The 12,652-nt window shown below is 36.4% G+C and overlaps 1 protein-coding gene across 5 annotated transcripts in view; it reads left to right on the forward strand.

The window, feature by feature from the left end:
• The window catches only part of NOXA1 (NADPH oxidase activator 1), a 46,130-nt gene that overhangs the window by 31,878 nt on the left and 1,600 nt on the right, over positions 1 to 12,652 (forward strand). For 4 of the 5 annotated variants that reach the window (XM_072431335.1, XM_072431338.1, XM_072431336.1 and 1 more), the window contains exons 10-16: positions 477 to 536; positions 7,558 to 7,627; positions 7,723 to 7,766; positions 8,267 to 8,539; positions 10,968 to 11,155; positions 11,623 to 11,728; positions 12,119 to 12,242. In XM_072431335.1, coding sequence (XP_072287436.1) covers positions 477 to 536; positions 7,558 to 7,627; positions 7,723 to 7,766; positions 8,267 to 8,539; positions 10,968 to 11,155; positions 11,623 to 11,728; positions 12,119 to 12,242 — 865 coding nt within the window. The remainder of the gene's footprint in view (positions 1 to 476; positions 537 to 7,557; positions 7,628 to 7,722; positions 7,767 to 8,266; positions 8,540 to 10,967; positions 11,156 to 11,622; positions 11,729 to 12,118; positions 12,243 to 12,652) is intronic. The other variant, XM_072431340.1, reaches the window with a different exon arrangement.

Genomic DNA, 12,652 nt, shown 5'->3' on the forward strand with positions numbered 1-12,652 from the left:
TGTATACCCTCTCATAGAAATCAAAGAAACCCCCTCTGACAGTGCTTTCATGTCATTTTCTCTCTAAATAGACAGCGCCATGTTTTCATAGCCATTATCCAGTATCAGAATTTACTTCATGGACTGGAAGATGATAAAAGCATGTAATTTCTGGCACCTTTACAATTTTCAATACAATTGCCTAACACAAATTTCATCCCTTCCTTAATTTTTTTTACCTTGTTAGTTGCTACAAAGTTTGATCCCTGCAGAAGAGAGGACTGAGGAAATAGTTTCTTCTTCCTGCTGCATACTAACTGCATCATCTTTCACAAAATAGGCAATGTCTTGACTGGAAATCAATGATGGCTTTTTTGGTGATAAAAAGTTCATCCTAAATATTTTTGTTGTATATTGTGAAAGATCAGGGATTTATTCAAGCAAACACAGTTTACAGCTGTACGGATATCCTGTTTTATCATTTGATTGTTTTACAGAAAATCCTCATCCCCACCAGTTTTCTGGAACCAATAAATGTTCCTAAAGCTGATATGACGGTAAGTGGCTTGAAATTTTATCTGTCTGCTTACTGGTTAAATATAGTTGCTCAGATGTCCTATAAGATAAGCCAAGCAAAACAAAACTAATTATCATGGTTTATGGTTGAATGCTTTTTTTTTATTAGATGAGGGTTAGCCTGATATTTGTATTCAATGGGGATTTGACAAAAATGGCAAGATTTTATGAAGTACTGTACTAGTACTCATGCTATTACAAAGACAAACAATGTGGTCTTATTTTATTTGCTTCATTGAAATAAAAAAACTGAAGGACACAATGGCCCTGATTTATCAAGCGAGCTCGCTACGCGTAAATACGCACCAATATAAGAGGCAAATTTCTGAGAGCCGGAGCTGGAGTTGAGCGCAGGTACACTCGCCTTTACTTGCCAGCTGGATTTCAGCTTTTTTAAATGAACAATGGGGTCAAGAATACACAAATTAAGGCGGTCCGTTTGCAGCTGTGTAATTAAGGAGGATCTGTTAAGCTCTGTCAATGTTGAGGTCAAAGCAATTAATTACTTAGCTCCCTGTCCTGTGCGCATCTACAGTTCATGATGATACTCATTATGATCATCAATTGATACTTTTTCGTTTGCTTGCAACACTGCAAACTAATTTAGACCAAGCTATATATATACTAATTAGCACTTTATAATATGTCATCACACAAAAGTATGAATGTAAAAAAAATGTCACAAAGCATTTGTGATCTGATTCAAATTTCATTCTAGTTTGGCTTTATAGAAATTTGAAAAAAGGATTGTTGCCAAAGATGGTATAATACATGTATCAAGGAACATTTAGCAATTTCACTTGTGTGTATGTCAAAGTAAATTTAAATGCATATAAATACATATGCAGTTTCATTTTTACTATTTTAAATGCACTGGTTTGTGTGTGGGGGGGGGGGGGGGGACTAATCAAGTAAGTTTGCTTGTATGGTATGCATTGACGTGACTTTGTAATCCTCATTATTGTTAGTTTCATGTTTTGCTGCCATGTTTTTGTGCCTGGTTTGTAATTACGGTTTCTGTTGTTTAGCAATTTTTCAGCAATGTTTTGTCATTGTTCCCACAAGTATTGAGTACAAATGCCTGCATGGTTTCCACTACAAACTGTTACTTGAACCCCCTTGTTGCCCCTGTCCCATTCTCAAAGTCAAATTGTCACATATTGGTATTTGAATGTATTATGTACATATTCCTTTTTATGAATAAATCGTCATGGTTTTTATTTCTATGCTTTTTTTCATTTTTTATTTTTATAGTCTGACATTTGCACTCATGTCACTGTTCATTTGTATTAGTGTTATAGGTTTGTTCTCAATTGGCTGTGCTGCCTAAACTTAGCCCTATTGTATCCAAACACACTTCCACTTGCTGTCCAAACTGGTTGTGAATTAGTTGTCCAGCTGAGTTGCATACTCATTCTAACACACCTGATGGTGATGGAAGGAGGTCCAGGTTGTCAAGTACAACATTACACCACATGGATTGACAAGCTTACAAGCAGGGTCAGGCACTTTTAGAAATGAACAGATGTACTGCTGTTGCTCAACTTAAATTTGTTCATTAAATACTGGAGTGTATGCATTATTTTGGTGTTTACACAAAACAAATGATACTAGTATGTCAAACTTCCAGGGACAAATACACTTTGTTTCTAACATATTTTCTTGCTTTCCCAGGCTTTCAGGGTGTTTGCGCAGGTTTGAATGCCATTTTAGAGCTTGGCCACTGTATATTGACTTACTCACCTCAGTTTGGTAGTGGAAGCACATAAAGGTGGATTAACCAGAAGTGATTTAATCTATGAATGTTGCTTGGAGCCAAGCACATGACATCAGAAATCATAGGAAGAAATAAGCAATCTTTTCAATTTGAAGCATGTTAAGCAATATGCCCCCAAAAAATCCTCTTTTCCTACTTCTTCTTATAATTTTCTTTTTATATGTATATCTACACACATAAATGCATACATACATATATATATATATATATATAAAAGAAAAACTTACCCGAATGAAGATCCTTCTCTGCAAAGGTGGCCAGCGCATTTTTCAACTAATAGAACACAGTTCACGCGCACATAGCGGTTCCGCCTTGGCGCACAACAGTGTATCAACACAACTCAGAGGTTTGGCGCACAACTATGCGCTTCAAACAACTGAGTTTTAATAAGCCAATTGTGCTGTTTTTAGCCTTTCAAACAATTCATAGAAGGTAACTGCTTAAGAAACAAGCATAACTGACTTTTTAAATTGTAGGTCCTGGGAGATTGTAAAGGAGATCACATTAAAACAAACTACAAAATGTTTTAAACAACTTTATTGAATATAAACCCTTTTGCTAAAAGGTCATAATAAAATATAGAGACCACACAGACACCATTAAAATTTACATGACAAAAAAAAAAAAACACAACCCTCATTTTCATGTAAAGCCAAATTAGTTAAAAAATGGCCCAACAAATATTGCATTCAAAAAATACTTACCAAACCAATATGCAATTTTGACCTATCAACGGTGGAAAACTGGATTAGAATATATTTATGCAGGACAAACATTTATAGGTGCTAACAAAGACATATTATTGAAATGAAACAATATGGCCACAAACACAATAACATAGCATTACCATTGACGTCTTAATTGCAAAATGGACATTGAAACATTCAAAGTTTAAAAAACAAAAGCAGCTATTGTACTAAATGGGTAAGCAAAGTACCAAATGTGGCAACATAGATTATTTAGGATAACAAACAAAACAACAGCCCCCCTCCAAGGAAAATAAAAAGACAAAAAAAAAGCAAGTTAGACAAAACCCTTATATATGCTCATCTTTATGCGCACAGCTGATTCAAATTCAAAACGGTTCGTGAAATTTAGCAATTTGTTATTTTCAGTTGGACATTCCATAATCATTTATTTATACGATCCTTTAGATTTGTACACCAGTGAACCACTATCTAATAAAAATACATTAGAACAAATTCACCTCTAGTGCTCCTTGATTGGCTGAGCAAAGGGGATACCTTATGATGCTTGCGCCATCATCAGGGTTTCCCCTCTTCATCTTTTCATCACTAGAGCTGAATGGGGAGATGTCCTCACGTAACCCCTAGCACCTGGGGATCCCACACTATCAATAGTCTCACAGCTGTGCCCATGAATGAATGCAGCTTTGGGAATCATCCTGCCATTGTGGGATAACCTGTAAAAAAAAGTTTACAAGTTACACCAAACACACACATTTTTTAAAAAAAACTTTAACATTAAAGCCTTGTCTTTTTTTTTACACATATGTTAACCCTTTCAGCTTTATATTCTTTATATATAATTTTAAACCACTACATATTAATATAGTATGAAAATACATAAATATTTCTAAATATTTAAATATTTTCATATTTTAGACTATATTATTATTTATTTATATATTTATCATAGATATCTATACTATATATATATATATATTTATATATATAAAAATAGATAGATATCTCTCATCATCTCCGTCTACTACATGTCCACTTGACCCAATTCCCTCTGATCTACTCCGTGCCCATTCCGTGTGAAATTCCCCCACCTACTAGATTGTAAGCTCTTCGGGGCAGGGTCCTCTCCTCCTGTATCACTGTCTGTATTAGTCTGTCATTTGAAATCCCTATTTAATGTACAGTGATGCATAATATGTTGGCACTATATAAATCCTGTTTATTAATAATAATATCAATAATAATAATAATAATAATAAAAAGGAAACGCGTGTGTGTTTGGGATTTTTGTATAAAGATCTAGTCCGCTGTCAAAAGTGAGCTCTCACCTGCTAGAGTACGCAGGAATTTATCACCAGGCAGATCCTCGGGGCAGGCATCGTAAGCCTTATAGGTAGGCCTCTATGTAAAGTGCTGAAAACAGTTAACTCTTTCCGAACCTGAAAAGAATGGGTCATTTAAAAATATGCCTATTTCTTAGCTAATATATATGTTTGAAACATTTGACACCCTAAACATTTTTATTTAGGGCTAAATGTAAGATGGGTGCCATTAGAAAGAATAATGTTTTAGGGGAACAGTGATTTTTAATGCAAGCTCGTCAGTGTCAAGCTGCTGGAGATGCGCGGCTCGGAGCGAGCTATCATTTTAGTTGATAACTTCCTGTAACATACGCCAGCGTATTTTCGCTGGCTGAAATTGGGTTTATAAATAGGTTTTTGGTGTCTGATTCCGGATCACGAATACGCGTGCACGAGCGAGCTTCCAATTTGGCCTGATGAATCAGGCTCAATGTTCTTGGGTAAACCTGGTACAACCAACTTCCAATTAATCATAATATTGATGAGGAAAAAACATTTTGATCATATAACATTCCTCAAAACAAAGTTCGCAAAGTACAACAATTCACAATTTAAACCTAAAGTAAAAACAAATTAAAAATGTAATTTAAACGCTGGACTAGCCTTTACCGATCGGTTAGTAGGTTAATTTTCTTTTCTATAGGTTTTATGTTTTTCCCTTTTTTCTGTTTCTTTTTCTAAGTGTTCTTTTTTCAAAATCTCCTTTTAGGCCTCTCACATTTGGGATCAAATCCATCGAGCAAATACCCATTGCTATTGTAGAAGTAGGGGCGGCATATGGGTTTTGGTGCTTTTTGATACAACACCCTTTTCCTAAACCAATTTAGCTTGATTAGTCTCTCTGAATGATAAAAGGCTCAACTCCAATGTCAAACGCCATTTAACACTCCAGGCATTCCGGCAGCAACAAGCTGATATTGCATTTCTTCAAGGAACGCACTTAGATAACTTGGGTACTTTTAAATTTGCGAGATGCCATTACCCACAAGTATTTATGGACTTGCTAAATGCAAGAAATCTTCGGGAGTGGCAATAATTTTTAAGGTGTCTGATACTCTTTAGAATTTATTAATAGATCAAGAAGGTAAGTATATAATACTGCAAGGTATGTTGGATAATACAGCAGTTATGCTGTGCAATGTTTATGTACCCAATACTGCCCAGCTTACCCTTTTAGATTCAGTGCTCACCCATTTGGCCCCACTATTCCAGGACTATGGTATTCAGAGATTTCTTGGATATTTACCGCTGAACCTGCGGTGCCTTTTATCAGATTTGCTTACATGACTAAATAGAAAGCCACACACTAGGCAGGGAGCTCCCATTAGAACTAGGTTATATGTTGTAAAGCCCAAAGGTGCTAAGTGTGCACATTATATAGGGAAAATGCTTATAAAATTCTCATCCATGCCATATACCCATCCAGTAGCAATTTATTGCAGATGAATTTCTCGGGTAGGAACCCTTTTTTTATATTTTCTGGAGTTGCTCAAAAAAAGTGCCCTATTGGTCTGGGGTTAATAAACTCCTTATCAGAATCATGTAAACCCCCACTAAACTAGACCCAGTGACCCATTTGCTGAATGATATGGGCCCCTTGGGATCAACCAGTTTCCTCAGGTGCTATATGACACTGAATTAACGAAGATTAACGAAGACAATACTCTTTGACTCCCTAATGAAATTCAGGACCCTTACTTTCCCTCCTTTTTCTTCTTTCCTTTCCTTACTTTTATTTAACAATCTCTTGTTTCTATTCAGTTTATTCTTATCTTTAGACCAGGCCTACACTAAATTCTTTTTCTACTAGGTGTTACAAAACTATAGTGGACCTTACATAGGATCCCACATTTACTACAGTTGGTGCAGATAAAGTCAAGGTTGCATAATGATGGGTCTGGTGGGAGAGTTCAGATAACCCAAAACAGTCACCCCCATAGCCTGATTACTATTGATTTGTATTTACTTCCTGCTGTTTATACTTATTGTATGTTATGACACCAATTTGAAAGAAATGCCTGATATTTTGGTTCAGACTTTTGTATGTTCCATTTTTTGTTTTCTTTTTGTTTATTTTAAAAAACTTACATTTAAAAACACAAAACAGAAAAAAACTGGCATTTGCTACTTCCAGGCATCTATTGGCAACCTCTAGGAGTCCAGGAATTATTTACTGGTTTTAGGTGCTGCAGATAGCCTCAAAAAATGCATCAATGCTACTGCAAGCAGCATTACTAAATGCAGTTAACTGCAGCAGGGGTGGCTAAATGCAGTTAACTGCAGCAGTACTGCTTTAAAATAAGACTAGTCTGAAATCATCCTCTAATTAGGTTCTGAATAATTACCTTCTGGCATAACAAACAAGTAAAATCCATCTCTCAGCTCCTTGTTGTTTGTATTGGTAACCTTCATGCCTTTACAAAGTTATGTCATCCATGTGAAAAAAAAACATAATTACACAGTAAGTTGTGGCTGGTGGAAGTTTTCCAGGTAATGTCACATTGTCCTGTTCTTAAGGAAAGCTTAAAATTTGAAATGAAATTTGAAATTTAGCATTTTGTTGTTTACTATTAAATAATTTGTTACTGGCAGTCTTACAGGTTTGTTCACTCAATAGTTAGAAGGTATTATTCCCCTCCCTGTATGTCAAAGAAACACATGACAGCTGACAGCATAAATCTGATTGTGACACATTTTTACACTTTAAAGTGAAATGTGCAATGTATTTTTTTTTGTATTTCTTTATTATCTTGGATGAGAACCTTTTGTAGATTCATTACTATGCTGTAAAAATAAAATTCACAGCATGCTTTTGTTGTCCCACCAATACAGAAAGCTTGATGCATCAAAATATCAATATCAAAAAATTGTTAACAATAACCAATCAAATTTAAACTTGCTTTGTATGGTTAAATCTATTGGTGATACAATATGCATAGGAAACTTAGATATTAGGTAGCAGATACAGGTACCATGTTTGAGGGATTTTCCAAAATCTGGCTGCCGTAGATTGAACAAGACTCAGATTTTGGTAATGTGTAATTTAGGCACCCTTGCTGTGTTTGCCTTATTGCAGTAGGATTTAATTTATTGATTTCACACAATAGTAATTTATTCTTCTATTTTATTCTTCCTATTTAATTTCTTCTTTTTGCAGAAAATGAATAATGGAATCCCTCTGCCCCCTACAAAGATGCCTCCGACCAGGCCCAATGTCAAGCCCACTGGTGAGCTGTAAAAAATGTGTTTCATTTGTCTTGTATTCTGTTATAGATACCCTGATTTACATGGTGTCTGTTTTATCCTGGTAATCCATCACCAGCTCTGGATGTATGGAAGAGACCTGGTCCACCAGAACACAAAGAGGTACTAATTTGTTGTAAATAAGGTATTAACATAGTAATAATAAACTGTGACTGGCCAGTAAGCTAAATAAAAAATATGTTTGCTTAAAAAGAGCTATCTCGACATTTATTGGTACCAGCTCTTTGCTTCTTGGATATTCCAGCAGTGGAATCTCCCTGCTGTACACCTGGGTTTTTCAGTGTTCCTACTCACCTCACTTCCCTGACCACTTTTTGGTGTTTAAGCCTTTCCCTGTGGGGAAAGGTCTAACTATGGGAACTTGCCACATTAAAAGAAGACTGAAAACTAACTAGGGAAGCTAAACTGTAGCTTACTGATTTATAACATTTGTCACTGTCCAGTCTGCAATTGGTTGTAACACAAGTTCCAGTCAGCTATTAAACATTGATCAGTGCCCAAGTCTTATGTTAAAATAAGAAAATTATATTGGGTTCTTACAATGCTCAATAAATTGTCTCATAATATATGGTGATATATGTGTACATCTTTTTTTCCATAAGGTTAGAAGAGAGGAACCATTCATGGATGATTCTTCTAGAGAGAACCACACAAACTCATGTGTCCCTCCTACAGAAAAGCATTTGTCAGATGCATCTGTCTATCCTAGATTATTAGAAGAGATAAAGCCTTTTACACCTTATTTTGTAAATATGACACCCTCTTCTACACCAGAAACCGTGATGGAGAAAACTGGTCCACAAAAGCCCTTTCAAAATGTGGAGATGGTGGTCCCTTTGCAGAGTTCACCAATAAGCAACCAACAGATTACACCAGTAAGTATACACAATGATTTTCCTTATTTAACAACCATTTACAATCAAGTTCCTCCTCCAAGAACTACAATAGGAAGTCAGGTAATGACCTGAATTTGCAGGTCGATTCAGAACTTGAGATCTGGAAGAAGGGCAGTGGTGCAGAAACCCAATAGCTTACAGCTTAAGTGTACCAATGTTACTATTATCATTACTATTTATTTAGCGCCAACATATTATGCAGCACTGTACATTAAAAAGGGGTTGCAAATGACAGACGGATACAGACAGTGACATGAGGAGGAGAGGACCCTGCCCAGAAGAGTTTACAATCTAAGAGGTGGGGGTAGCAGCGCACACTAGAATATGGAATGGTGGGCAAGTAGTGAGGGTTTTAAGAGACAGAGAAAGACAAGTAGGCAAATTTGAAAATATGTGTTTTGAGTGATCTTTTAACCTCCCAACGGTTAAGCCCGTACTTTTCCCATCTAAGAAAAGTTGTAATTATCGTTAAGCCCGTACTTTTCTCACTGTATGAAAATACAGTGAGAAAAGTTCGGGTTTAGCGATCACTTACCTGGTCCCACTGTGATCGTCCATCGTCGTGTTCCAGCGTCGTCCTCCAGCGTCGGGTGTCCTTTCCTTAGAAGAAACATTTTTTATATTCATGATATCTACTAGAACCCTGTTCGGACATATTTCTGTAAGTTACAGGTCTACAATTTAAAAAAAAAAAATTCATTAAAACCTGTAATGCTTTTGGTACAGAAATCTAGACATCAGTGTAACGCCCAGGTGGTTAAATGAACAGAAGGTAGAAGCAAGAGGAATGGGACAAGGAAGACCATTCCATATGCAGAGGTTATGAGTGAGGAAGTCATTAGTAGGTCATTGGAGGAGCGAAGAGAGCAGTTGGGGGGTATTTTTCTATTAGGTCAGAAAGGTAAGTGGGACAAGATCTGTGGAGGAATTTGAAGGCAAAGCACAGGAGCTTGAACTTCATTTTAAGGTGAAATGGAAGCCAGTGAAGAAAACTACAAAGAGAGGAATCAGAAGAGGAATGGTGAGAAGGATGGATAAGTCTAACTGCAGTGTTTATAATAGATTGTAGAGGAGAGAGTTGGGTTAGTGGAATACCAGAGAGAAGGATGTTACAATAGTCCAGACGAGAGATGATAAGAGCATGTACAAGGAGTTTAGTTGTCTCTGGGAACACGTAGGGACCAATTTTGGAGATGTTGAGCAGGTGAAAAAAACGACCTGGAAATGTTCTGAATATGGGGGGTAAAAGAGAAGGAAGAATCGAAGGTGACGCCAAGACAAAGTGCCTGAGGGGAGGGACGGATAACAGTGTTATCAACAGTTAGAAAAATGTCAGATTTGGAGATTTGGAATGTGAGGGGGTGGGGAAAGATGTTGAGTTCTGTTTTGTCCTGGTTGAGTTTCAGAAAAATGTCAGCCATCCATGATGAGATGGCTGACAGGCAGATTTACAAAAGCTTGTAAATCTGATTAGCTCTTTTTCTGTTTTCAAAAAATTTCAGTTAACAAAGGAAAGTTTAGCATTCAAAAAGTGTATAGGAAATACTCTAAGGAACCCAGACCCATAACACAAAGTTTTTGCAATAAAAAGTTTTTTCATATATTTACATTCACATAAAAAGTTAAAAAAAGGTCTAATTAAAACATTGTTGATTCAAAGAAAAGCTTAAACTGTACTATTTAACGTAGCATTTACTGTCTCCTTACCTGCAAGGTAAAACTAGGCCGTCCTTACTAGGCCATTGTTTTGGATTGTTTAATTTGTTATTCCTAATATCCTAATATTTTTTGATGTACAAAAACAAATGTGGTACTTAGTAAAAATATTTAATTTTTGCTTATTTTTTATAACCACATACACCTTGGTAATACTGTGGTACCTTCTACTATCCACATGCCAGTAAGGGAAGCCCAAGGTTATGTCCAGCTATTTTCCATATATAGCACATAGTTCAGGCATTTTGCCTGAAGGCCACTGATTACATTTGCATGTACATCTGTCAATCTAAACGTATCTATAGCTATTGCTGTCATAATATTATAATTTTTTTGTTGGTCCTGCTCCTTAAGTACTATTTGGAAAATTACTTTCAATTTCTGTCCCGGATATGACAGAAAATTTTAGGAAAGAATAGAGTTCCCCTTTTACACTGTTGTCCCTTGTTCTTGGGATAAATTTAACATTTTGGATTTACTTTCATTTTTTGAGACTTGCATCAATTTTTAGAGAACAACATCTATTCTTAAGGCACCCTTAGGATTGTCTTGTGAATCTCCGATTGCATCTTTCTTGAGTAATTACAGAAACTGGCATATGTTTTTTTATCCTCTGACTACTCTAAAACCTACCAACACTATTCACTCACTATTGGTTGCACCATTATGACCATTTAATTTCTTCCTCCAGGCCAAGCAAGAAGGCCAAATGTGCAAAACGGAGCCTGTAGATGGAGAAGACAGCCTAGTTACATTACAAGTACACACGGAGTTCACTATAAACCTGTCAGTAAGACAGGACATTACTTATACTGAACTACAGCATCATCTAAGACAAAAGTTAAAGCAACATGAAGAGCAGATTAATATCCAACTGAGGTACGAAAACCAAAATATGAACACTGACTAAGTATGCAGCTTAAAGTGAGATTTTTTCATTAACAAATGATAGAGGGTTGGGGGGTGGACTTGTTATTACCTAAATGTGAATTTCAGACTTACCATCCACAGTTGTACAGTCAATAAACACAGAATGAAAATCACCCGTACTTCCAGATTTTATTGAGTCTCACTCTCCTTCCTCCCACATGACATTGTTGGTGCTTATCACATAAGGGTCTGTCTGGCATGGGCAAACCAGAGGTTTACTTTAGCCTTATAACTATTGCCCCCTAACCTAGGCATTTCATACTCAGTCCTAAGCAGATGTAATGAGACCCCTAACCAATGATATTGGTTGGAATAGAATTTTACAAAGAAGTTAATATATACAGCCAAATGGGACAATGTAGTCTTTAACCTGCCCCAGATGTCAGCATTGTTGTGATTGGATGGTTTGTTATCAGTTACAGGGACTCTGAGGGGAAACAGGTAATCCCAGTAAAAGGAGATGCAGACCTCAAGGTAATGTTGAAACAAGCCAACCAGAAGAAGCTCTTGCTTTGTTGTAAGGTAAATGAAGCCAGAAACATTTATTCATTTTTGCTTTTTTTCTAATATAACTAATATTCTAATATTACTATGTTAATACCATTGCTGATGTGTGTCAGCCACTAAGGTTAAGTAAAGCTGGCACCATGTGCATCAGTTAAGCTGAGGTTAATTGGCCTTGCAGGTCTTTTAATCCACTATGATATTATCCAACACCATTGCTGCCATGTAGGAAGCATTGAATTGTTCACGATCGGCCAGCAGTGTTAGCTGGTAAAAATTGCATTACTCTGTGCTTAGTCAGCTGAAGGCAATTGCAATAAATGGGTGGGGATACATTTAGCTATATAATGAATATTGGGGGAGTATATTAATCTTATATTATATATATATATATATATATATATTTAGGACACAAATAATTGCCTGGGTAGACCGATCCTATATCAAATGAGATCCATCTACCAATACTCTTCAGAAGGACCAGAAGATCTGACCTTCAATCAAGGCCAAATCATTGATATCCTCTCAGAAGGTAATATATGTTACTTCCTTGTTCATTTATCCTCAACCAGGGGAGAGGTTTTCTGATGTTGTTCTTATACATCATTTACATTTCTGTGGGCTTTGAAAGCGTGGCATGGTTCTGCTTTGGTTGGTAGGTATGTTCAATGATGAGTGTTTTCAAAGTACTGTACATGGTTTATTGTGACCTGCCCTTTAAAAATCTTTCAGCACCATTTTCTTTTGCTGTTCTTGGCATTTATTTATATGGCATCTCATGGTCACTAACATCATTGGTGTTGGAGAACTTTTTTTGTGATTACAGGTTTGAATGTGGAGCAGGTAGCTATATTATACCGAACAGTTATCACTGATTCCGGGCTGTGCTGAGCCATCTGCGGAATATATGCCTAATACTGTGCTGGGGGCAAAATTATCCCC

The sequence above is a fragment of the Pyxicephalus adspersus genome, chromosome Z (genome assembly GCF_032062135.1).
Source record: "Pyxicephalus adspersus chromosome Z, UCB_Pads_2.0, whole genome shotgun sequence".
Lineage (NCBI taxonomy): Eukaryota > Metazoa > Chordata > Amphibia > Anura > Pyxicephalidae > Pyxicephalus > Pyxicephalus adspersus.